The 26,191-nt window shown below is 38.8% G+C and overlaps 2 protein-coding genes across 4 annotated transcripts; one reads left to right on the forward strand and one right to left on the reverse strand.

Annotated features, from left to right (window-relative positions):
• The first annotated feature begins 1,834 nt into the window (after positions 1–1,834).
• Positions 1,835–9,373, forward strand: acp1 (acid phosphatase 1). Of its 2 annotated transcripts, none has more exons than XM_026341835.1 (6): positions 1,835–1,902; positions 2,548–2,621; positions 3,505–3,618; positions 6,730–6,791; positions 7,501–7,606; positions 9,062–9,373. In XM_026341835.1, the coding sequence occupies exons 1-6, from the start codon at positions 1,860–1,862 to the stop codon at positions 9,137–9,139; spliced, it is 477 nt and encodes a 158-aa protein (XP_026197620.1). In that variant the 5' UTR covers positions 1,835–1,859; the 3' UTR covers positions 9,140–9,373. The 2 variants fall into 2 exon arrangements, with proteins under 2 accessions (XP_026197620.1, XP_026197619.1); XM_026341834.1 differs by lacking the exon at positions 3,505–3,618 and adding an exon at positions 3,320–3,433 and having other exon boundaries at positions 1,841–1,902.
• Positions 9,374–10,666: 1,293 nt separating this feature from the next.
• LOC113149032 (protein ALKAL-like) lies at positions 10,667–14,660 on the reverse strand. Of its 2 annotated transcripts, none has more exons than XM_026340853.1 (6): positions 13,901–14,660; positions 13,077–13,437; positions 12,579–12,632; positions 12,335–12,415; positions 12,146–12,214; positions 10,667–11,534 (listed from the first exon to the last, which is right to left on the reverse strand). In XM_026340853.1, exons 2-5 carry the CDS (start codon positions 13,363–13,365, stop codon positions 12,150–12,152), a joined length of 489 nt encoding a protein of 162 aa, XP_026196638.1. In that variant the 5' UTR covers positions 13,366–13,437; positions 13,901–14,660; the 3' UTR covers positions 10,667–11,534; positions 12,146–12,149. The 2 variants fall into 2 exon arrangements, with proteins under 2 accessions (XP_026196638.1, XP_026196637.1); XM_026340852.1 differs by having other exon boundaries at positions 12,142–12,214.
• Positions 14,661–26,191: the final 11,531 nt, after the last annotated feature.

The following is a 26,191-nucleotide window of genomic DNA, read 5'->3' on the forward strand; positions in this document are numbered from 1 at the left end:
TTCTGTTTTTAATACTGTAGCAGACTAGTTTCATTGTCAGTCTAGTGAAGGCTATTACATTTCCCTCATATGCCACAAATGTTTCAAGGAATGTGACGTATAGCAGATGGAGATCTGCTAGAACTACACAGAACCTATAGATTTTCAAGTTTGACCTTACAAACCTTACTGTACTTGTTTCCACTGATGGACGGGGATGTAGGGAAGAGCTTGTGCTGGTAAATGTCAGATATTCCACTCTCTCTCTCGTTCATACACATAAATTGTACACAAACAAACATCCTCCGACAATCCTCAGAGACGACTCACAGACATATGTCAATAAAACAGTGGAAAAAAAACTGTAAGGTTTTTAATCATTCTCTGTATCCGTGTGTTTAGGTTGAACTTCCAATATGTTGTGTAAAGCTAAGATTTTGTTAAGGGTATCACAACTTCAGTTTTACCTTGGAGGCATGTGTAGTTTCTTTCCTTAAATTAAACATTACTTGTAACCATTTCTTCCAGTTTATGCATTTCTGGCACTGTGCTCCCTAATGTTAAAACTTCATCTGCCCTTTAAGTTTTGCAGGGATTTTCATTTTTCACACACTTGAAGTACCATAAAGTCACCGTTTTTCAAAAGTGACACAAGGCAAACCACTGCTGCATTAAGAAAAGACACACAATAGTAGAGTATTTAAGCTTTTTTGAGTGTTACACTAAGCAGAGAGGGTTTGCACAACACCTAGCAATCAGATGCTAAAAATGTACTATGTTCACTATTTTTTGCTTGACGTTTGCATTTGATACAATGACTCAATACTCAATGCTCCTGGAGTTTACGAATAGGGAAGACTGTGTTTTATTATTGTGGAGTCTGTGAGGCTGTTATACTTTGAGGACACCTCAATCACATACTTGACAGTGTAGTCATAAAAATGTGTATTTCATTAAGTAAGATAATTGATTTACACTTTTTACTGGATCAACTGTAATAAAGTTGTATCACTAAGTTACCATACATCATGGAATCAAAGGACATATTTTATTACATGGCTATTAGACTAGAAGGCTTTTGTTGTCTTGCAGTATCTTTAACCATTATTATCAACACTTCAAGTTGGTGTTGACTAATGTAGCAATAAAATACCAATGAGTCAAATCATCATAAATTAATGCTTTCCTGTCTGGCAAAGGCATGGATATTGGCTGTTATTTATTATATACAAATGGACTAAAAAGGTAAGGAAAAATGCACTAAGTCTAATAAAACTCATTGTTAAGCAGAATGGCCCAACTCTGAGAGTTGGGCCATTGAACCATAATATATGATTCTAGTATATCATATTATTGGATCACTATAACATCACAAGTAAATAAAATGTAAAATATAGAATCCTTATTCGCATGTTAGTGAATATCATAGCTGTATAGCAAAGTTACATGTGCAATAAAAAGTGCAAAATGTCTCTCTGAACTTTCCTATAGAGATCATATAGAAGAAATATTTTTAGCAGCACTTCAGTTTTTTTCTCAGGGCATTAGCTGCAAATTACAAAGACAAATTAGATGGTATAAAATGTATTTGTGCAAAAGTAGGCAAATATTCCATTAAGAATATATACATAAGAAGTATTTACAGTACTGCATTTAATGCTGTTGATAACAATGTGGAGGTCTACAACATCCGCAAAAAATAAGAAAGGCTGCAAAATAAATAAAAGTACAATAATAACTTCCCTCTGAACTGCAGTGGAGTACTTAAATACAGTACTCTCTCGCCACCTTTGTATTTACTGGACTATTTACAATAAAAGTTTTGTTCAGGCACTAGTTGGCCACCTCCTGCTACGTTATAGAGGACCCCACAGAACAACATGGCGGCCACTAGTTCGAAGTCTGTTTTATTCGTTTGCCTGGGTAAGAGACGTCTTTTAAACTAAAATAAGCTCTCGATAAAAACATCCAACAAATAATAGCCAACATAATAAATTATAATGTTGTAGTAGCTTATGTGGGCGTTGTTTGATTTTCATAAGCTAAAGCTAGCTAAAGTGTTTCAGCTAGCTAAGTTGATGTGTTAAATAAATGGTGATGAATGGTGCGAGTGAAAGTTAACATCAACTTTCATACACGTCGATGCTTAAATGAAAAATAGTTAGAGTTAGAGTTATTTGTGACGGGAACAGGGATCCAATACAACATGTTTGGTTGAACCGCTAAGTTTACACTGCCTTGATTAGTTTGAGAGAAAGGTTACTAAATACGTTTATAGTTAACTAATTAATATGGCAGGTGCACAGATCACTATTCGCTGCAGGGCTGGAGCTACAATACTGTCAACACTATAATTTAGCAGAAAGTTTGTGGTTCTCAGCTCACCTAGTTCAGCTGCAGTTAAGTTTAGGCACAACTAGGCCAGCATTCATTTACAGGTGGGTGTATTTTATGGCATGTCAATTGTAGTGAGTAGTACTGTATAATGTAGCTCTTCATCCAAACTAAAACAAACCCTACAAAATATTTGTCAAAGGGTTCATTGTGGTGTTTTGTGGTTTTTAACAGGGAATATTTGCAGATCCCCGATCGCTGAAGCAGTATTCAGGAAGATGGCAACAGATGCTGGTGTTGTTGATAAGGTAATCACTCAACACAGTGTTGACAGGTCATCATTGTTTTCTTTTTTAAATATGTTGAAAGTTTTTGGTTTATGTTAGAACTGGAATATTTTATATATTCATAGACTTTAGTCATATTTTCCTGGGAGTATGACATTCAATACAGCTGTCGAGGAAATATCCTTAGACTGTATAACACTTATCAAACCAGTTTCCCATGTTTTGCTACACTTATTACATTTGCCATCGGAGTAATAAATTAGTGTTTTCTGTTTTTAAATCTCTCCCAGTTTTTTTGTTGTCTGATGTTTGTGAGAACATAATGATAATTGATAGCAGATTAAAAAATTCTGTCCATAGTTATTTAATTGGGTAATAGTCACAAGATAAATTTAAAGAAATGATGATTCAACATCTGGCAATTGTTAATCTGGCAGAATTCAAGAACTATGGGTGGACTCTTTTAGAGCAATCTAAAATTGCACTGTTACTAGAAGGCAAAGTAATGACTTTATGCAGCCTCTAATGTTAATGAATAAGCCCAGGGTTTGTTTGATTTAGAACATTTCCTCATAATTCTTCCTGAAGAGTCCCACCTCTGAGTCTGATCTCAAGAGAACTATTGTACTTCAAATGCTTTACCACCTCCACCATCTCTCTATGTTAGCGTATGAATCATTTCTGCTGTGTTATTGTTCCCCGTGCTCTGCTCTGCCTAGTGGAGGATAGACAGTGCTGCCACCTCCACCTATGAGATAGGAAACCCTCCAGACTACCGTGGTCAAGCCTGCATGAAGAGACATGGCGTGCCCATGAGGCATGTGGCTAGGCAGGTATGACCACCCACCTCTACTCTTGTCTTAGCAGTAGTTAGCGCCCCCTTTCTTGTTCTCTGTTGTTGCAGTGGGTCATAGACAGTGGGGCCACATCTGACTGGAATATAGGCAGCTCACCGGATGCACGTGGTCTGTCCTGCTTAAGGAAGCATAACATTGAGACGAGGCACAGGGCACGACAGGTACAACCAGATGACCCGTGGCTTCTTTCACCTCACTGGTGTTTGTGTGTATAAATGTAATGTTGGTAAAACGATGCATCTGAAACCTCCTGGTGGTGTTGCTGTAATTTTGGTTCAAAATAGATTTAGTTAGGGGGTTATCAAGTTTGATAAAATATACATTCTCTGCTTAACACTCTCTCATCATAACACAGAAAGCGCTGAGGATGGCAGAGTGGGTACTTGCATTCTAACATGATTTTTCACAGACACAAAACTCAATGCTCTCTTTTAAAAGTTGTTATTCAACATTCAAGATTTAAATACTGGATAAACCGTGATTTTACAGTGTTACCATACTTATCTTAACACACCTACTGAGTTACACAACACACTTTAGAAAAAGCTGCGTTCCAAGGCTGGATTTTTAGCTATTAGTGTTTTTGAAATCTCAATGGGATCTTGAATTGGGTCTTAAACAGAAACTGTTTAACTTTTTAGAGCCCCACAGTTCAGTACTATCTAGTTTAGACTTTCCACATGTTTAATGTGTTTAGAAACAAAACTGTGATTTTCCTTCACCCTGTCTTTAACTTATGTATTTATATTAAAATAATTTAAGCAGCACATAAAGTTTACTGTGTGTAGCATGTTTAGTATAAACCTCAGAGACAGTGACCTCTTGTGACAGTTAGGTGAACTCTACTTGGGCAGAGGACACAACAGTAGGATTTAAGTGATCACATGACTCATTCCAGACAACTTTTAATTAACAGCCATTGAGAAAGAAAGGTGGTACTTGCCAGTACTACACTGTAGTTTGTCCTTTTTTGTGTTCTTGTACCTCTGATGTATGAGCTGTTAGAGCAGTTTTTTTATTTCTCTGTGCTTTCTAATTTCTTTAACTATAAAGACCATTTTTATTCTATGAAATTTGTTCTAATATACACAATAACTAATGTGTTCTCAGTGTTTTCAAATATTTAGACTTTTTATTTTGTTGTCTTTCATGAATCTTGATGCAGTTGTCTTACTATCTTAGATCTGCTTGTCTGTCTCTGAAAATGATAAAGAACCTGTTGGCCAGACTTGCATCTCTACTGCCCAGCAAAATAATAGCACCCATGGTGCCTTTGAAATATTGATGAAGCCACTTGAACAGTTGTTGTCGCTTTTGCAGCATGTGTTTCAAATCCTGAAACTGTCCTGAAATCACACCAAGATGTTTGTTCATGTAGACCCTTTAGGCATTATGTTGTTCTGGCTCATCCTTGATGCAACTCCTACTCCCCTGTGTCCTGAAAACGCTCATTTTGTGCTTCTCTGATGGAACTTCAGGGGTTTCACCCTGTGCTTGAAATGGTTCGTCTCATTGGTTTGTTTCTCAGTCAGATCCTCATTTAATCTCCTCAAAGGACTCAGCCCATGGCTTAAATCCAGCCAAATCTACAAAATTAACTCTGACAAGCTTTTGGTCTTCCCACTTTAGTTTTTTCAGCCTTTTCATTTCCATCACTGACAGGTTTTTCCTCCCACCCTTTATTTTTTTCTCTTATTCTCCCAATTTTTTTTACTCTGTAAACCGCACTGAACTAGTGCCCCTGGCAGTGTCCAGGCAGACGGTCCAAGTAGGAGATTATTTAGAAACCATGGTATGTCCAAATAAACAAATGTGTTTGTTAGAAGAAGCAACCATGCTTCGATATGATCCATAACGGATCATATGGATTGTGTCAAAAATCTCCAACCAGACAGATTCATTCACACTCATCAATATGTTATCATTGAATATGAACTTAAAGAATGCGTCACTTCCAGCCAAAATACCATCATCTTGCTGTAATAACACAAATTTAACCTGTCATCATTTTAGTTTCGATGCTGCACAGATTATGCTATGTTAGTGTCTTTATTAACAAAATGAAAATGGCCGTCACACATTAGGTTGACACCAAGGATCCTGCTTCTGCTGTCAAGACATAATCTAAATTGTTACAGATGCAACAAAGATCCCCAGCTGCACTAGAACAGGGTACTGGGCATTTGCATGAACCATTATACTACTGTGCTTCCACCAGTTAAAATGTCTCCTATGACAAGGGCCTGTCGTAAATTCCTTTCACACAATCTTGCGATATCGTCACTTCACATCTTATCCAGATTTCTTTCTTATCTGACTTGCTGAACTTGAAATATGCTATGTATTTCAGTAGTGAGCCTCCCATCTCAGCCAGATATTTCCAAAATCAGACCACAATCTTTTCACGAGAATGTAGCAAGAGACTTTTTTTTTTTTTTTAGTAGGGGATTACCACTGTTACAGTTAGAAGCTCGAGGTAGACAAGAGGTGAGAGATCAATAGCTGCTGTGATTATCATTGCCACAAATTACGACTACGTGTTGGACACAGGATATGCGAGTGTCCAAGTGGAAATTAAAGAGATTAGATTCCAGTGGCGATAACTCGACATTCTGGCAATCTAAACATGGATTTGGAACAATTTTAAAAACACTTGTTATTACAAACATCTGTTTATCATTCTGTTGTTACATAAATACCCATAAGCTAATAACCCAGTGAGGAGTCTTGTGGTTCTTTTTTCTTATTTGTCTCTGCTGCTCTTGACTCCTTCTTTCATTTCTATAAACCATCCAAACTATTCACCTTGCTTATTTTCTGTTTATCTTTTTTATATTGCTTGCTCCAGATGCTCACAGGTTAAATTACTTTGATAAATAAGTTTCCTGTGAGCTAACAGTTGTTCACCACACTAAATGGTCTTGACGAACAGGTAACGTATAACAATAGCTGTCAAAGTTAATCTCTGGTGACTGAACTGTACTTCCTTGGACTGCTTCACAATAAAAGCCATCTTATGTTTTAATTATGAAAACTTGTAATGTTCTGCTAGCTTATTAGTGCATTACTTGTAGATCAGTGGAACAGTGTGAAACCAGCTTTGAGGGACCCCTGAAACTAACAAAATGATTTAATGTAAATATGTTGAAAGCCTATTTATGTAAGTGCTTTTTCTTAGTAGAATGTTGAACTGACATTGAAGGACCAGAGAGAGTCTCTGCTGCTGTCTTTTTTGCACAGAGCCAACTGTAATGTTTATCTTTCTCCTTTAGGTGACCAAGGAGGACTTCATGAGCTTTGAGTACATCCTCTGCATGGATGAGAGCAATTTGAGGTAAAGTTATTTCGGTCTACAGCGGCGTTAATTTTTTTTTCTGTCAATGTAGGTTTGCACCCACTGTTGCTGAAAACACAGGTGTCATGTATAATGTGTCCTGTCTTATTTATTAATGCTTTCCTTGGTTTAAAATAAACATTTGCCCAGATAATGGGTCAAACTAGGTCGTTCTGCTAACTGTCCCCGCCATTATGTGCTCTACTCCTAGTGGAAACGTTGAGCTATAACTAACGTGTAGGTGAATGCCTCTCTTTAATGAGCAATATCCTTTCTTAAGCCCTCTCTTAAGCTCTTTCCAAAGGTCAGGGGGAGGGATATTTTTTGCTACTTTGAACGTTTAGGGATCATTTTTGAGATCACATGCCTATGGCAGATCTGATCTGTAAGCAGCTTACTGAGTTCTTTGGATGCCTTGTCTTTGCTCAGTTTTTTCCTGTCTCTCCCACATATTCTTTTTATTCCCGTGTTAAGTGTTAAGCTGACCAGACTGAGAAAATGAGACCTTGTTCAATACAAAGAGTACTCTGTTCATGTTCAGTTTTCTTTCAACAGAACCCATCTCACTGTTGACAACTTATAACATTTATTGATTTTGAAGTTTGTGTTTTGACCTCGATTTGTGCTGCTTTAGTTTGATATTAGCTTAAATGTGTTGAGAGATGGTTTTGTCATTTTCCATAGTTATGCTTCTTTCTTTGTTCCTCAGTGACTTAAAAAGGAAAGCAAACTCTGTGAAAAACTACAAAGCAAAGATTGAGCTTCTTGGTTCATATGATCCTCAGAAGCAGCTGATCATCAAAGACCCATATTATGTAAGTATTCAAGTATAAATTAGAGTATTTTGAAGTTCTTGATCTACGGATTACTGACCAATCAGGGTGATGCGTGATTATCATAATTAATTTATTATGAGTTTTCACTGCGCTGAAAATCATTTTTAAAAAATGTTCTTGTCTCCTAATGGCTGTTGGCTGTTTTGGACAGAACATGTCCATCTTCATGTGTATGTGGTAGTTCTGTAGAGAATTCATACTCCACAGGGAAAGGTGGGATCATGTCCAGGCATGTTTTAATACAATAAACAGCTCCAAAACAAAAGAGAGTGGACTATAAATCCAGCACAGTGAGTTCTGAGTGCACAACACACAGTAAAAGATTTCCACACAGCCTATTTGATTGATTGCACATCAAAAATTAACTTTTTGGTTATGAATTGGTTTGCCTTTTTTACGCTCCATCGGCTCATTCATCCCTTTTTTTTCTTTCAAGCTTTCTCTGCAGTTAAAAGTGCTGCCAGATGCTCTGGAAATGTGTCCTTGGCTGCTTTTATCTCCTTTAATTAAAATCAATTTTATCTGTATTGTGCCAAATCACAACAGAAGTAATCTCAACTCGCACTTTACAGGTTTAAGACCTCACAAAAAAACTGTATACAGAATAAAAGGGAAAACCCAACAACCAACTTCAGGATTATGAATGGAAAAACTGGCGGGGAAGGCTTGTAGTGATAAATTGTCAGTATAAAAAAGCATTAATTCATATGGGCACTCAAACTTTTTTTTAAATCGAAAAATAAGTTGTAACTCATAAATTGTTATCAAACTATTAGTGATGCGGCTGGAAGAAGAGGTCTTGGTTGACCATAGTTTGTGTGTCTTGGTGTAATAGTTTGTCTCAGATAGTGACTTTAGACACATTGTTTTTTGGTGTTGCAGAATGAATCAAAAACAAGGGTTGAATGAAGGCTGTATACAGTCAGTGTGCTTTGGACACTAATATATAACGCACAGACTGGACCAAAGTGATGCTATGCCTAAAATTATGCCACCAACATCTCTTAAAACACACACGTCGGTGAGACAGTATCACTGTATATTATTTAGTTTTTTAAGACTTATTAATGTAATTGAAATGGATTGAATCAGATAGAGACATCTTTTCATTGTGGAGTAATCACTAACTTTAATGGGATCAGGGTGTTTACAGTTAGAAATCTTTGTCATAACTGCCAATTCAGTTTTCAGCAAAGTCCCACCTCTTAGAACCATCAAGACCATCATTTCAGAAGACCTCCCTTATTTATTTGTAGTACTTCCTTAAGAAAACTGTGTGTGTCGAATGTGAGCGTGGGTTTCAGCACCAGTTTCCTTTACATCATTTTCATTTGTTAGCTAAATGGGGAGTAAAAACAATTCATCAGCTAAGTGAGAAACTCATAACAATTAACCTGAAACTTACTTTATTTCCTTTTTGTTTTTGTCTCTCAGGGAAGTGATGAAGACTTTGAAACTGTGTACGAACAGTGTGTACGTTGCTGCAAAGCATTTCTAGAGGCAAACTCCTAACAACATCCCACCTGAAAGAGTCCCTCCCTAGTCTAATGGATAAACATGAATAATTAACCAAATATACTTGGCTGTGTCACACAAGCACTTCTCACTATATACCTTGTTGTGGATAAAACTGTGTTGTAAATGTTATACAAACCACACATTCAGTACATAGTACAGCAATACAGTAAGTTTGTTAAGTGTAAATCCAGGTGAATAATAAAACAAATACATGATTTAAGACTATTACAGAGTTTGTGAAGCCTTTGTGAATGTGCTTAAGCATTGAAATGAATGAGGATATCCTGTAGACGATAATGCATGACTGGACAATTTTGAGGTCAAAGGCTAATGTTGAGGTCAAAGGTAATGCTGGTCTAAATGCCAGCAAGCACTTAATGGTTTGATTACTTTATGTGCATATGTTTTATTCTGTTTCGTCTATTTGTGAACCTCTAATTTCTGAAGAAGAGTTTTTGATGTTGACTAGGTTGGTTAAGGTAGTAGATGTCCAGGAGGTCACAGGGAGACTAAAGGGTTAACAGCTGGGAAACTAAAGGCCTCTGTTGCAGTGGCTAATATCAGTGTTCATGAGTCCAGCACTTGGTCCACATTGAACAACAATGGTAGATATGGCAGAGTTGTAAGGAGGAAATCTCCAATAAGATTGCTGCTTGTCCACAGTTTGCTCAAGACCACATGGATAAAGCAGAAGGTTACTTGAAGAACGCCCTGTGGATGGACCAGATCAAAGTAAAACTTCATGAGAAACTTATCTATGAAACATGGTGGTGGTGGTGGCAGTGTCATGATTTGGGCCTGGCTTGCTGCCTCTAGAGCAGAACATCATTGCCATCATTGTATGTGTAAATCTGAGTTTTGGGAACACATATGCTCACGGACACGTTTAGTTAGGAAGTTGTTACTGCAAAAGCAGGTCATACCAGTTAGTGAAGGCAAGGTTTTGTACTTTTGCTACTCAAATATTGAAGAATATATGATCTATAGTGTAGTCCACTCTGTGCTTCATTTAGTCTTAAAACAAAGCACATAAAGAAGTGTAGTTCCTTTGTCTGTTAGCAGAAGCATCAATAGGAGTTAAGACCAAACAACCTGTAATTACACCTTGACTGAAACAATGGCTACAACGCCACTTAAACTTTATGGGAAATATGCTTATTAGCAATAATGCAGAGAAGAATAATCTTGAAGGTAAGAAAATACACCTATATCAGCCTCCCAATAATTAGCATGCAATTTCTATATTCATTCGTAATCAATACAACCAAAATTATACCCTAAATTCCTAGAGTCTGCACTGGTTTGTTGGCAGTAGACACACATAATCCTATGTAAAATCACAAAATGTGGTTTTTACACTTTATATAAAGGACACTTTACACACAATATCAGTATAAAGAGAATCAAACCTTTAGTCTTAGGACTAGGATAGGAATGTAAAAGAAATGACAGACTATTCCTATTTGTACCAATCTTATAATTTATTTAAATATATTTCATTTTTAAATATATATAATATATATATGTATATGTACAGTATGTGCATTTGAGACACATTTGATAAATGTCAGTCACTTTAATTTATGGTAGATAGGTGGGATCCTGTTATGCTTTTCTGTACAGTATGTACATGTTACTCCTGTTTTAAATGGTCATGGCCAAAATTAAGCACAGTGGCATCTGGTGACACTTGTGTATATATATATATATAAATATAGACGTACCACACAGTATCCACAAGAGGCCAGTGACTTACACTCCTTTCTGTGACATGTCTTGCAAAGACAAAGAGAAATGTTCATGCAATTAATAAATTAATTACTGTTCTTTCTCGTTATGTGCACAAGTAGGTGAAAATATTCCATGACTACCAGCTGGGCTGTTTTTTTGTCTGCAGGTTGTGCAGTAAGAAAGGATGGGCTCCACCCAAATCACTAAGAGCAGACCAATCGCAGAAGGCAAGTCATACTTAACGTAGCATTTGGATTTTGTTCTTAAACAAATGAACAAAATAAATAAATGCAATCCCTTTTTTTTTTTTTTATATATCATCATCTTTTTCGATGCCATCAAGAAAGAAAAGTCCCAGGTTGGTTTCTCTGAGCCACTTGTTTCTTTTTCTTTTCCACTGTTCACTTTCACTATCTTTATCTTGGTCTGGTTTTGTTGCTGGATGCTTCCTCGTGGTGACAGTCAGCCATCGAAGCCCATCCAGAGCAGTGGGTGGCAGTAATCCACGCTGTAGCAGAACAGACCTTAGTGGAGGACAGTACTGTGCCTAATATCAGTCGGGGATGGTCGGAGTATTTTAGTCTTCCCTCTTACTGTCCAAGGCACTTTTTTCCCCCAAGTTTTTTTTTCTTCTAAAAAACTTGTGTTTGGCTTCCATCTGCAAAGCAAAGGAAGTGAAATTCAGTGCTGTCTCCTACTTGGCAGTACCTGACAAATTCTTTCCTCTCCAAAAAGCACCGCAGACAATAAATTCAGAAAGTTGATTTGGCACAGATCTGCTGCTGTTGCTGCGCTGCTACATTTTGATCTAGACCTATGATAATGCATCAGTTTTACATCATTAATATGTAAAATCCTAATTTGTGCAATACTCATTGATCATAGCTTCTAAAAGGGGCAATAAAGTACTATATTTATGTCTGAAATTAAGAGGATCAGAAATATAACGTGGATACAGGAAAGAAAATAGAAAATACAAGTACATCAGGTACCACCACTGTGATGGATCAAGTATGGTGGTAAATTCTAGTTTTGGTTGCGTGTGTTGTGCACCATGTGTAACAAAGTACTCAAGTAGAGTAATGCAATAATTAAATACGTCACTTGACTCAAATGGTCTATTAGTCTGCAGTTTAGTCACCTTTTTGTGAATTAATTCATTTTCACAGTTTTACTCCCAGACACTGTCAGCCCACCTGGAAACTATGTCCCAAAACAGACATGAAACATTTATGTTTGAATTAAAGGCGACTATGTGACAGTACCTACTTTGCTACCCTTCTGTGCACTGCGGGCTGCCAGCTAGTCGAGTGAGAAGCCGCGCACATCTTTTATAGTCTGTAAAGAGAAGACGAAAAACAGAGACTTAGAAGCTTTTCACGTCGGACACATTGCTCCCACTGGACGCAAAGACTCAATTATCATGGTATTACTGGGGCTAATGTCAGTGCAGCTTACATGCAGGTATTGTGCAGTCTCTGGTGTGATGATACAGTCTGTACACATGCTTCCTGCACTTAGGACTGAAGTAGAGCGGACCTGAAAGGAAAAAGAGAGCAGGTCTTAGGAATACTTCCAGCTCAACAAACACTTGCACTAACATTTGTTTTATATATTCGTTATCTAAAAGACTATTATTCCCTTTTTTTTTGTTTTTGGTTATCTACCTACAGTAGTATCACAGTTTTTAATGAGGACTTACCTGTTATGTGTTTTAGAAATTTCTCCTTCTTCCTGACGTCTCTGGGGAATAGAGCTGTTGAAGAAGACAAGATGGAAAGGAGTATCACTGAGCTGCCTTCAATAAGCCTAAAAACATTCATTTTATCAAAGGATGTGCACTAATTGACCAAAAGCTGTCACAATAATACCATTAAAGGATCAGTTCACCTAAATGAAAACTATTTTCTCACACATATAGTATACATATAGTTTTAGTGCCATTTTCATGGTTTAGATATGCCTGGATTTTATATTCCTCCCTCAAACGTAGGCTAAGTTGTTCAACTGCAACCACTTGAGGTCTGAAGAAACGTTTGTGTAATTTGGATGCAACGACACATTGAATCTATCAGTGCAACTTCATCTTGTCAACAATGACTTTGCAACATATTCCAGGTTAAATCCTTCATTATGGGTTACAGCATCCTCTTGGGATCCAGTGTAAGAGTCCCGCCCACGATGACAAGCCGCCACTCACCAACAGCCTCATCCCCTTTGTTTTCTGTTTTCAAGTTGCGTAAATCCTTCGGCACCACCGGAGACGTCCTCGGCCGCGTGGTCAGTGGCGCCGCCGTCCTCACGCTGTGGCGGCCCCGGGTCTCCTCCACGTGTTTCACGATCTCCACCATCCGCCTAAAGTCCTGCTGCACGATCCTGCCGGCTGCAGCCGCCGGAGTCGACGAAGGCGCGCTCTCGCTGCAGTGGCCGGTAAGCGTGCACATCAGCAGCACCAGTCCCATCGTGAAGCGCTTGCGCAGTTCCCTCATAGCTCCCGCGGGGGTTGAGAGAAAAGTGAAATCCTTATCCAACTCCTCTGGGAAAAAAGTTTAAGCAGGCACCTGCAAGAGAGATCGAGGAGGAAAGTCAAATGAAAGTGTTCCTCATATCGTTTACCCTAAAACCATCACTACTGCTAGTGATTGTTGATGCCACAGTTACCATATGGTAAACTATAATCAGATAATCAGACAAAACAAAAGGGTTAAAAACAGATTTGGACTGATTTAACAAGTGCCCATACAACCACGGAGTGACAGATGATGCAGCCCAGTTTACTTAAGTTCAGTTGTTTATGTATGTCAAATATCTCTCATCATATTAGTGACAATGAAAATGTTGGCATATTGTGATTAAATCCGTTCACTTAGTTTGTCCTGTATTTTATTTATTGAGTGGACCTTCTGCACTGCGCCTCGGTGACCTGTGGAAATGTGGCTTGGTTAAGTTTAATTTGGTTGGCTCTCATCTGGTCAAAGTGATGTATTTCAGAAATGAAGGACAGGTTAATAAAAGTGTTCCTACCTTCAAGCCTCTTCAAACGTTGTGTGTTTTGAGTCCCGGGGCGTCCGACAAAGATGGCAACTAGAATTAAAACACTATGCGCAACTTTCTTTTTAAGATTCCTGCTTCAGTCCGGCACTAAATGACACTTCCCTTTAAATCTGCTCATGTGAAGGAAAAAAGCCAAACTTCAGAAGTCGTATGAATATTCGCAAGTCGTTCTCTGAACGCCGACTGACCGCGAGGAGCGAGCGTTCAAACAGCTAAAGGATCCGTGTGCGTCCTCGCCAGAGCAGCAGATCAGTCCCCCCTTGAAGTACGGCTCACTTTTTATTCTGTCTGTGACCTGTCCCTTGTGGGTTACTCCGCAGTGTCGGTGATAATAAGGCGACGCATCATTGGCACTCCTGACGCGCAAAGTCCACTGGAGTTGACTGACCATCACTTGAATGCTGTGTCAAGTTTTCTGCGCCTCCCTCCTTTCCGTTACTCCATTTATCTGCGCGATACGCGGTTACAGGAAGCGGTTTCCTTACTAATACTTCCACTGAAATTTCAATCAGCACAGCACGCAGCGCAGATACCGGCCTCTTAGTGGAAATGCTCCCATATCTTTCTCCATTTAGAGCCATTGCGGCTTGACATCCATCATGGGAACTGAAACACAATTACTGTTTAAGGAAGATTCTTTGAAAATTAATTACGCACGGTTTGGAAACGTATTGCAGATTATCGATCAGAGCTAACGACTACACACTGATACTTTGAGGTTTACACAAGGTTTGTGCTTTTGGGAATTTAGCTTATACCGACCCACTTTGTCTGGTAAAGCTTTCTTTAAGTCAGGGCGTTCAATTGGTTTTCATGCTCCCACCCCCTCACCTCAAAACTGACGGTGGTGCTACTAGTGAGGCTCACAAAGTTAACTATCTCATGACAACACGGCGGAGGGCAGTAGCAGCTTTCACATGTTTGCAAATCAAGTTATTCAAAATCTGAGTAAATGCATGTAAAACATAATTTGCCTTTTGCTTCTGTCTTTATGTTTGCATGCTATCTGGAACCGGTTTGAAAAAACAAAAACAAAACAAAAAAAAACTTGTTTGCGCTTCTTGTCTGAAAATCCTGTGGCCGTGCGTAAAACCTCGGTGCTGAAAGGACAGCGCGCACTGTCACTGGCACCGTCAAGCGTCTTCTCTCAGCAGCCAGTGCTCCGTATTATCTGAGAGGCGTTTTAGTGACATTGTTACGTTGTCCGAACAACGTCCTGATTAATTTTATTGACCATAATGATGACTAAAACAAAAAATAAATAATTAAAAAAACTCCTGTTTCTAGGCGTTTAGCTCGCCTGTGACATGTATCCACACGTAATCAACGTGTGCTACAGCGAGCCTGACCCCTGACATGTGAGTGGGAGGCTACAGTGAACACAGTTTTCCTACTATTATATCATGAAATACACATTCACTGCTATATTTGATCATCTAAGTCTTTTTATTATAAGTTAAAACGGGCATTGCATGTATTTTGTTGATGCTAAAGTCTAAATAAATTCTCATAAAATATTAAGTAGAGATAATTACCATTAATACGTTTTCCTGACTTATTCTAAGATGACAAGCAGCAGTTTCAGCAGGTGGCGTCATTCTGCAGTGGCTCCACATTTACATTGTCCCAGTGACTTTCACAGTCTGCTGTGCTGTGCCTCCTGTTTGTTAGAACAAACACTGGATTTGGTGCTTGTAACTTTTCCATATAGAACAACAAGCAGCTGAAGCTTCAATGGCTTAGATAGATTTTTTTTTAATTGTCCATATTCATGACTACTATATATTATATTGTACTGTAAATCTCAACTGTGCTCTGTCCTTGTCAGAAAATGTAACCTCCTACATTTTCAACTTGGTCAAACAACCAGGCTTTCTCTGATCTTGGCTACGGCACAGAGAGAACCCTCTGCTGTAATCAAGGATGTTGAAAATATTTTCACACGTGAGGGTTAAATAAACTGACACTGCTGATGGCTGATAAAATCAAAACATATTCATACTTGTATGAAGAGAGGAAACGTCTACTTCCTTTTGCTGAAAGGAATTGGTGTTTCTTCAAAAACGAAAGGCCCAGAAATTGTTGTCATCCATATTTTTTTTTACTTATAGGTATGAAATGTCGTGTCTAACACTTATTTACAGCTCACAAATCACTGCTATCCTGCTGGTATCCAGGCAAGGCTTTAAACACGTGTATCTGGTTAAGGAAAATTCTCCTTACTGATATTTAAAATGATCCTCTGTGTCTCCTAAAATGCTTTAGATTCTTGTTCTCTGAGTTTTTATCTTCTTTATATCCCCCTCTGTCATTCTTTCAGCATCTGGTTGGCTTTTACTTGTACTGAATGTTGGCAGCAAACTGTCACGCTGTGTATCAATTCTGTCAACCAGCACAGATATTGAACGTGAACAACAGCAAATGATTTTGACAGCTTCATACACACGCTTAGCCCGTGAGAGCATCTACTGTCTTAACTAATCATGTGTTCTTTTGGTAAACATGGTGGGGAGTTTGGATGCCATAATACAGTCAGAATGATCAATATCAAGTTTGAGAATCATTAATTTAAGCATAATGGGTGCAACAACTTGAAGGAAGCTTGCTTAGCATTAAACAAGAACTCCTCTGACTACTACATGCACCTTAACACATATGCTTTCATATGCTACTCTGCAAAACGTTTACAGACTTATGTATGAATCTGGTGGAGTTCCTCTTTAAAGAACATCAACACGCACAGAGAAAATTTTCCTGAAACAACAGATGACTGGATAATAGGACATGTGACTATAAAACAACCTCTGTGTTTGTGTCCTGAAGTACAACAAGGCTCATTTTTGTGGTCTTCCTCAACAGAAAGAGATAGTTCAGTATTTGTCATCACATGAAAACAGATGGTTGAAATATATGCAGAGGGGATTGAAATCTTGAATCGTTGGCTGGCTGTCAGGTGACTCCTGTTTGATGATGTTAACTCCTTCCCAGTATGCGACGAGTGGTTTTGCTCTGGTGTCCACAGATCAAATGGTTTAGTTTAGCCCCTATCCAGTGTTAATTCAGTCTCCTGTTGTAAGCGAGATCTCACATCTGGTATCAAACTCTTAGCAGAAGGTCAGCTCTAACTTTATAGTCAGCTGAAATGCTTATGCATAATTTCAGGTTAAGATTTTTATTCTGGGGCTCGACTGAAATAGTTTTGGTTGATTTACAATTCCAAAAGCAGCTTATTTTTCTTATACAGTAATGGGCTTTTATGCACTACCTCCTCTGACCCTCACTCTGAAATGGTTCAGCTCCAGATGCTACAGTACATAAACAAACTGTGGCTTTACAATTTAATTCCAGACTTTCAAACCTTTGAATGGAATCGTGGACTTACCCATCATCGGTAAAGTTAGCTCTCAAAATACAAGAAAGCACATTATGAGCCCTTCGCTGGAAGCACTGACACACTATTAAAAGTCTCCTACTTGCACAGTTTTTAAACATCGTTTCATGACTCTGCAGGTATGTCCAGTATGTGTTTGATTGACAGCTTCCAGAGAAATATAAGAAATAAGAAGTAAGTGGTCCTGCAAGGGTCACATACTTAGTATTTTTGACAATCTTTCATATTCAAAACGAAAGTAGGCAACGCACAAGCACAGATGCTCTGAACAGATTTCACATGCACCATATGCATAACATATGTACTTGAATTGGTTTCATCCTTAATGTTGCCTCCACTTGGAGAGGTTCCCCTGTTTGTCAAATGTGCAATTTATATAAAGTGTTTTTCAGATTCGGTGAACTTTAAAGTGTCATTGTCTTATGTTGTCAAAATGAAAAATGGGTCCATATGCCCTGATTACTAAATTGCAGGTATTGGGTTGCAGTTTCAGCACAGTTGAGCCAAATAACAAATACATTCCTCAACTAGAGTTGAATGAAGGTGAAAGGGAACTGACATGGCATGAACATGTAGAGACATTACAGAAGTAAAACAAGGAGTATTATTACTTGTTTTTGATGTGACACACTCATCACTAAGTGTTTCACTACGTTTTACAAGCTTACATGTGGGATCTCTAAGTAAATCTCTGTCTGTGCTCTCCAAGAAAACCTCTGACTCGTTCACTACTAAGCACGCTGCTATGTTCATCAGCTAGTGACTAATTGTGTCTATTAGTGCCAAGCAGGTAGCGTGCCTGTAGCTTTTAGATTGTTTTTTATTTAAAACAGCTGAGAGTGGACCAAAACATTAAAGCCAGGGGCTGGAAGATCAAAACAATGAGCTTAAACATGCCATAAAACAGCGATCACCAACTGGTTTCTTTACGACCCGCGGCAGACCGCACAACCCCTCTAGAAAACTAGTGACTCCTGCCATAAAGTTTGGTAAAGCTAAGGAGAACGATCCCATTCACATCACACATGCTTTAATAAAAGCATGGGACATGTTTAGATTGAGTGCTCTAAACAAAAACTGTAATAAAATGTTCTGTGGAATTAATTTTTAAAACCCTGAAGAGCTGCCTCTGTTCCTACTGTAAGAGGGCAGGATCCAGCCACGGTTCTTTTCCTCCAGGCTACTGTTCCACATGCAACCACCTATCCAAACAGTTGCACATAAATTAATGTCATTGCTTATTAACACTTTGGAAAAAAAAGGTTTTGCTGTTGAAATCATAATAACCATCTATCAACAGGCTGATATATATGACCCTGAGTGAATGAAACATTCTGTGGGAAATGGCCAATATCACCAAAAAATATACTTAATGTAGGAAATCTGAGTGTGCATACGTTCATTTAAATACAAATCAACTGAACAAATGCAGGTCACATGCAAATACAGCATTTTTTTAAAAATTCTAAAGAAATGCATTTCCAAGTGGAAAGAACGTTTTTCCTCCATGTAAGACACACATTTGTTATTAGAGGTTGGAGTCAGAAAAGGTGAAAGGAGCCTAAGAATAGTGTTTGTGTGTTCAAACAAACCCCTGCGCGTTGCATTTTAATGGTTTGGGCTTGACCCTGACTAGGCTGTGGTCAGAACCACTGGTGTAATCTCCATCTGGCTGTCAACCATATACTCTTTACTTAATGCAAATAGAAGAAAACCATTACAGCGCATGCCACGAGTGCAGCTGGGGACAATAGCTGCATGTCGTAACCCCCCCCCCCCCCCCCCCCCTTCTCCCATGTTTCCTGTCTGCCTACTCACTAACACTAACCTCCCACTAACACATGATCAGGGACATAAACACACAACTAATAATTTAATCCACACAGTTGGCAGTAAAATGGAAGGAGCATGATTTATGAATGTTTAAGTGCAATATGGTAACTATTATTTCCTCTGCATCGCAGTGGAGTAACTCACTGCTCAGGAATGACACTTGAGCTGTCAGTGTAATTCAGATTTGGGTAGAATGCAATGACTCATAAACTCTTTGGCACCGAGTCGCCACTAGTTGCTGGTGACCACACTTAAGGGTGATTTGACATTTATATTGTCTGTTGACAAGAAGTGGGGCGTTTAGTATTAATAGGCCATTTTGTACAACAGTCTCATGTTGTGAAGAGGAAGAGGAAATACACTCGTTGGTTTCTGATAGCCAGAAAGAGCTAGTCTTCCTTGTTAATGCACGCCTGTATCACAGAAGGTAATAAAACCCTTGTCCTTGAGAGCCACAGTCCTGCTTGTTTTCCAATTATCTCTGCCCTTACTTTTTTTTATCACCTGGATCAGGTGCGTTCAACCAATCAAAAGCTGCAGGTGCAAAAACAAACAGGGCTGTGGCTCTCAGACCAAGGCTAAATGGAAAAGAACGCTCCTCAGCTCTGAGCTGTTTATACATGCACAAAGCCAAAGAATGCAAGACGCAATGTAAAGTATTCAATTCAATTTAATTCAATTCATTTTTATTTGTATAGTGCCAATTCACTATAGTATAATCATACATAAAATGATATAGAAAACCCAACAATCCCATTTGAGCAAGTTTTAGGCAACAGTGGAGAGGAAAAACTCCCTCAGAGGAAGAAACCTCCAGCAGAACCAGGCTCATAGTGGGCGGTCATCTGCCTCGACCGGTTGGGGTGAGTGTAAAGAGAAGAGAGAAAAGAACAGCAGGCATAACAAAAACAACAACAAGCAGCAAGAACATTGGGCAGATGAACTGGATTCTGGAGATGTACAGTTCCAGGCCGAGGATACCTGGAGAAAAGTACAGAGAGAGGGAGACAGAGAGGAGGAAACACAACTACACGAGAGAGAAGACACAAAGTTAATGATGTGCAATGGTGGCGTTTGAATAGATATAGGAGGAAGGAGAGAGGAGAGGAGAGGAGCTCAGTATATCAATAGAGTTCCCCCAGCATACTAACCTATAGCAGCATAACTAAGAGATGGGAGTCACCTGATCCATCTCTAACTAAGCTTTTAAGTCTAGTCTTAAAAGTAGAGAGGTCATCTGCCTCCCAAACCTGAACTGGGAGCTGCTTCCACAGGAGAGGGGCTTGATAGCTAAAGGCTCTGCCTCCCATTCTACATTTGGAAACTCTAGGAACCTTGTTCCTAGAGTTTCTTGCTTTGTTCTTATTGAAGACAATTACATAAAAGCTCCCTGAGGCTACTGTGTCTGATTTAGCACCTAAAAAAGCATAACAAATGGTTCACATTGTTTGAACATGAGCTTTTACAGGAAACATTTTGACTTGTAGGAGATAATTACTGAATAACACCGTGGAGTAGACGTTAGTGAACAACGGTGTCTCCACTCCTTTGTAGTGGCTCATTAAACCATGCCAGTAAACCCTGCCACTGACGAACTTCAATTTAATGCAGCCATCATTAATGTTACTGAATACATGTGTTCTTCCTGCTATCACAGGCCAATTACTGGAGCATTTATAGCAGGGGCCTTAGTCACAAACTCTGCTCACCTGATTAGTGCTAGAAACAGTGAAAAGCGCGGTATTTTAATTTAAAGACATGTGTGACCACACTGGGTCAGCAAGAATAATCCATTGACAACCACCTAGAATGGCATTGTGGTGAGTTTGCACTGCAAAAATATGAGAGGTAAGCAGGTGGGTAACTCACTAAGAAGTTTTTAAGACAGATTAAAGGCCAGTTGCTCTGCATGACTCTTACATAATGTGGGAAACAGCCTCTGCTCGGTCTATCCCCTGTGAGCTAAAGTTGCGGTCAAATAAGTCGTTGTTCTCCCTGTTAACAAACTGTTATTGTAACCTAGCTGCTCTTCTGGCATTTCTGGCTGCTAAGTATCAGCTTCGGGTGCATTACAGGGCCTCGAGAATTCAGTTGCTCTACCGACATGTGGAAAAAAAAAATGTTATGGTCGGACGAGTCATCACCACATTCTCACAGTGGGTGATGAAATACGATGAGGACATCAGCACCGTCTCAGCACCGACATCAGCATGTCAATTTCAACCCAGTTCAAGCTCCTACTGTTCGGCTTGATTTAACTCAAAGCAATTAAATGTGCAGGTTTCCTTTAATGCTTTCTCTCTCTCCCAATTTTAACCCCAACAATGTCAATGCATTGTTGCTAAAGACAAATGAGATATTCTTGAATAATTATGTCTCACACTAGAAAACAAATCTCTTTTCTTCTCACAATGACACTTTCATTTCCCCCTCACTAATATTATTAAGGGATGTTGAGTCATTTGGCTTCAGTCTTATGTGTTAGCTTAATGGCTCACTAGAATTCAAAGCTCAGCCCTCCATATTAGTTTCATGGCAGTTATAATTATTGTCTTTCCCATAAAGGGACGAAGGAGTTTTTGAAGATGTCTTCACATCTGGTATAATCACATCTGCATAAAGCTCTTAAAGTGTAACTGTATATGCCTCAGACACTTTATCATATGCATGTGTGTGGGTTACTCCTGTGAAGTTTGGAAATATGACTTACAAGCCGATAGCAGATTTCTTAATTGTGACAAACAGTCGCTGGAATCATTTGTGATCACTTAGTCATCCTCCTGCACGATAACAAAAAGAGACCGCACGTTTATTCTAAAGGTCTATTTCTGTCATTGTCTGCAAATTGCACTTCTTTTGTGTGTCAAACTCTATATAAACAAAATCAATCAAATAATCTTTTCGCAGAGAAAAGTTGCATATATTTGTAGGGTTACACCTCTACAATTAGTATGTGTTGTAGTGTGCAGTGTAGTATGTTCATAGCACATATTCTTAAAACATCACACAGGCCAAGTGGACCTTCGGTCTTACAATGTGTCTGTAATTTTAAGTTATGTTGCTATTACAGTGCTTTGTGATTAAATGCCTGGCTCTCATATTCTCCTGGCCGGCATCAAAACTATTAGGAAGAAGAAAATAATCTCTGCTTGAGCCAGTTCTGTCCTGTTTCTCAACACTGTTTGCTGCCTTTTTCTTTTGATCATCCAGTGATCTTTTTTTTTGTTCCTGCTAAGGCATAATAACTCTTAATGTGTGTTAGCCATTATCAGATTATTATCCCGCTGTGTGCTTGTGTGTGAGGCTTGTTGACATGACTGGGATCCTGTCTTTGGCTGACAATTAGGAGCAGCATATGTTTGGCGCACGCTGTTATTATCGATGACTGATGACTTTTTGTCCCCTGCATATAGCAGACTTTGAAGTGCATCTCACATCTGTATGAAATGCAAACGATGTGGGACGTTAAGGGGGTGACGAGTGAATGCAGCGGTGGATAGTTTGTTGGTTTAGCAGCGGAGTCTCGCAAAACAAATGAGACAACACTGTGGAATTTGTTTATTTAGGCAGGACGCTCCAGTGTCTCCCAATTTTCAATTTCCGGGACAGCGGATTTACCATGTTTACTTATTTTAGAGAGCTGAAGAGATGACAGCAAGGCAAGAAAACAGTACTGAGGTAATACCAGTGAAATGAATCCAGTGTCACTGAGAGCATCCTGACAGTAGCCCCTGATATCCACAGTCATACAGAATCCATCTCTTATTTGGTACATATGATTAGTCATCCCTCATCATCTGATGCAACCATTCCTCAAGGTCAAGATAACTAGTAGCCCTGTTATATTCTGCTGCAGCATGCCTGGAAAGCTGTCCTGCACTTTGTGTCCAGGATCCAGTTGCTAAACTTACACTATATGTTTGAATGCAAAAGAGCTCTTCCCAGATGTCATTCCCCAGGGGAGCAATTGATACTAACACACTTTTTCTGCAGGGCCCCAACCATTTAACATCACTGACATGGGATCTAAAAGCTTGAGGGAGAAAGACTAAGGGAAGGATGAAGTAAGAGAGAGAGAGAGAGAGAGAGAAAGAGAGAGAGAGAGAAACAAGGTTGCGTCAGCTCAGTGTTTGTAAATGTTTGAGAGGGTGAGAGCTTTGTAAATGTAATTTCCCCTGGGAGAATAAATGGTATGGTTTTGTATTGGATTACACTGGAAAGTGTGCTGTCTTGTGCAAGCATGCATCCATACTGTATTGCAAGCATTTAAAATGACAGTAAAAATGCAAGTGATAAGGAGTACAGGAACAGTTTATAAATAGAAGAAAACCCCTCCAAGGAATACATTTAGTATTAGATTTGGTATTAGATCAGAAGCAATAATTCATTCCTAGAAGAGTCTTGCTTGACAACAGTGTATTCTCAAGAAAAGGCCACACCATCGCTGTACGGAAAATGCACTCAGACATGGATCAGTTACTGTAGCTGCAGGCACACTAGGAGCCAGTTCCTTGGAAGAAGTGTAGTACCACTTACACCATTATGTAAGACAGCATGATTCCTCGATGACATTATTTATACTCCACACGTTCACAAAGGTTTTGTAAAAATCCAATCAAGAAAACTAATCCTCAATTTTGTGCTCTAATAGCGAGAAGCCCATTTATGCCCTTATCTGACCTATGGGTTAATTACAGAAGAAATAAAACAAAATCCTTGCATAGTTTACCACACCAGGGTGATATATTATATTATCATTTTTATAATACTTTAACACATTATAAGCATCCAAGGAACCCTGATAGAGGGATTACAAATGTTGTGTATTGCCACCTTCATTTGACTCTTTGTAGACTCAGCTTTTGGTAACTTTGAGCAATGTCAGTGATTTGTCTGTTTTTTCCCCATGTGGTTCTAGTTTTGAGGCTAAATCCTTAGTATTAAACCTCCCTTTTACCTTCTCTGCATTAAAATAGCTCTTCTATCTGAGGCACTCCTCCACATTATGTTCTCCATAGGAGCAGAGTGGTAATTCAATAAAAACTCCCTAAAGTAGAACCATTGGTTGTGTAAAACTTTCCCTTTAAGCAGACATTTGTTGACTGTATTGATGATTGCCAGCTTTTTTGACACTTCTACTTGTGGGTTTTCTAGAGTTTACAGAAATTCATTCGCTAATCTGCCCGATTTATACAGTACGCTCACGTTTCTGAGAAGTAAAAGATCCTTTCCGTTTGAAACTTTATGAATATATTATCTGGTTATGGTATGTAACACGGAAAGATGCGCAGTTCCCGTCAGCCTATCATTTTGTGGGTACCATTCCCCCTAGTCACATGACGAGAGTTCCCGTTACATCTGCTCGTTCTGGTGACAGAGCAGGATAACCTGACCTCACACAGGCAATATGATATCTGTCTGAGGTGTACGGTATACCGACATACATAATATTTGCACACAAATACAGAAAAACACAAACACAGAAGAGCTTTAACAAAAAAATACAGCTTCTTTCTTTTTCTCTTCTATTCCCTCTATTTTTCACTGTGGTCTGTCTGTCGCTGAACGGGTCAAATCAGAAGTCACTTCCTTTAATGTTTCCATAGAAAAATGCCAAGTGAAATGAACAAAAATCTGAAGGGAGACTGTAAAACAACAAATGGGAGAAGAGGAAAAATGTTGAGATAGAGAGTGAAAATAATGAACACTGATAGAAAACAAGATAAGACGAAGACAGGAATGAGGGCACCATGGTTTAAGGGGAATTATTGTGTTCAATTTGTCTGTGATTACACAAGCCAGAAAAGAAAAAACAGTGTGGAGACTCATCGCTGGACACTTGAGGGGTTAGGGTTATTTTGTAATATTAGTCTTTCTGTGGGTTGAGAAGGAAAAGTTGTGATTATTAAGTTATGTTATGTTATTCAGGACACTGAGATATCGTCTCCATTTGCAAACTATGAGGGCACAAGGCTGTGCTTTAAACATGTTATTTGAGAAATGTGGTTGTGAAGCAAGAGCAAAGTACACTTGTACCACAAGTATGATTTAAGATGACATTAAATAACAAGATACAAGCAGGTGTAAAGGCCGGGGGAGTTGGAAGTCATAAAGAATCCAGACAGCTTGAACCTGATCTGTAAGGCATGGGCATCTCAGTGCAGCTAAACCAAATTAATGAATTATAAAACAGCATGAAACTGAAAAAAAAGGAATTGCAAACACATGCCAATGCAAACATGGTTCGTTCTGACAGTTTAGTGCATGTTTGTTTATTGCATATTCTCCTGTCAGAATACTGACAGCTTCTCTGTCAGTACAGGGCTCAAAGCCATCACAGCAACTCCTTACCCATTCCCTTTGGATTACACAGGTCATAAATTTAATTTTCATAGTTTCAACGAGGTCAGGTTTGTTTACCTTTAATACGTTTTTTCCCCTTCTGTCATGCCCTCCTTATTTAAGTGGGGCACCTTAACTCTTACCACATTGGTGATCTGGTTCAGCTATAAAAATTTAAAAGCTATAAGCTGTGGTATTAGCGATCATTATGATGTCTCACAGAGAAGGTCCCAGAGAGTGGGAGGTCTCAATGAAGATTCATTAAATACACGTTGCTCATAAATTTCAGTAAAGTTTCACAGCTCTGTCTTTGCCTCAGCATCAAAGGACAAACACTGTGCTGAAGGTGTTCCGCTTTTCACTAGAAAAGCTGAATCAAGACATATTTATTACGGCATAATAAGCCAAGGGAGTTGACCAAACGCATGCTGTGACATATAGGAATTTTAGGGAGTAAGATGAATACTTGTGTTTATTTACTTTAGTTACAGAGGAAGTAATCTGAACTTGTGCTGTCAAGCAAAGGCATCTTCATTCAGTATGAGTTTCAATACTTTCCCTAAACACATGTGTAACATTTCTACTAAAGTGATTTGAAAAGGTTTGAGCTGGAAAATTAATAATTTGTGTCCCTGGTGGCTATTTTTACCAGCTTCTGTTGAAAATGTATCTCAAAGTCAAACTAACTTTATTTT

The sequence above is a fragment of the Anabas testudineus genome, chromosome 24 (genome assembly GCF_900324465.2).
Source record: "Anabas testudineus chromosome 24, fAnaTes1.2, whole genome shotgun sequence".
Taxonomy (NCBI): Eukaryota; Metazoa; Chordata; class Actinopteri; order Anabantiformes; family Anabantidae; genus Anabas; species Anabas testudineus.

Coding starts and splice junctions, on each gene's coding strand:
- LOC113149032 (XM_026340853.1), bottom strand. CDS start 13,365: ATGAGGGAACTGCGCAAGCGCTTCACGATGGGACTGGTGCTGCTGATG. Junction 12,633..13,076: donor CAAAGGGGATGAGGCTGTTG/GTGAGTGGCGGC, acceptor CTTCTTCAACAG/CTCTATTCCCCAGAGACGTC. Junction 12,215..12,334: donor AGACTGCACAATACCTGCAT/GTAAGCTGCACT, acceptor TTCTCTTTACAG/ACTATAAAAGATGTGCGCGG.
- acp1 (XM_026341835.1), top strand. CDS start 1,860: ATGGCGGCCACTAGTTCGAAGTCTGTTTTATTCGTTTGCCTGG. Junction 3,619..6,729: donor CGAGGCACAGGGCACGACAG/GTACAACCAGAT, acceptor TTTCTCCTTTAG/GTGACCAAGGAGGACTTCAT. Junction 6,792..7,500: donor ATGGATGAGAGCAATTTGAG/GTAAAGTTATTT, acceptor TTTGTTCCTCAG/TGACTTAAAAAGGAAAGCAA.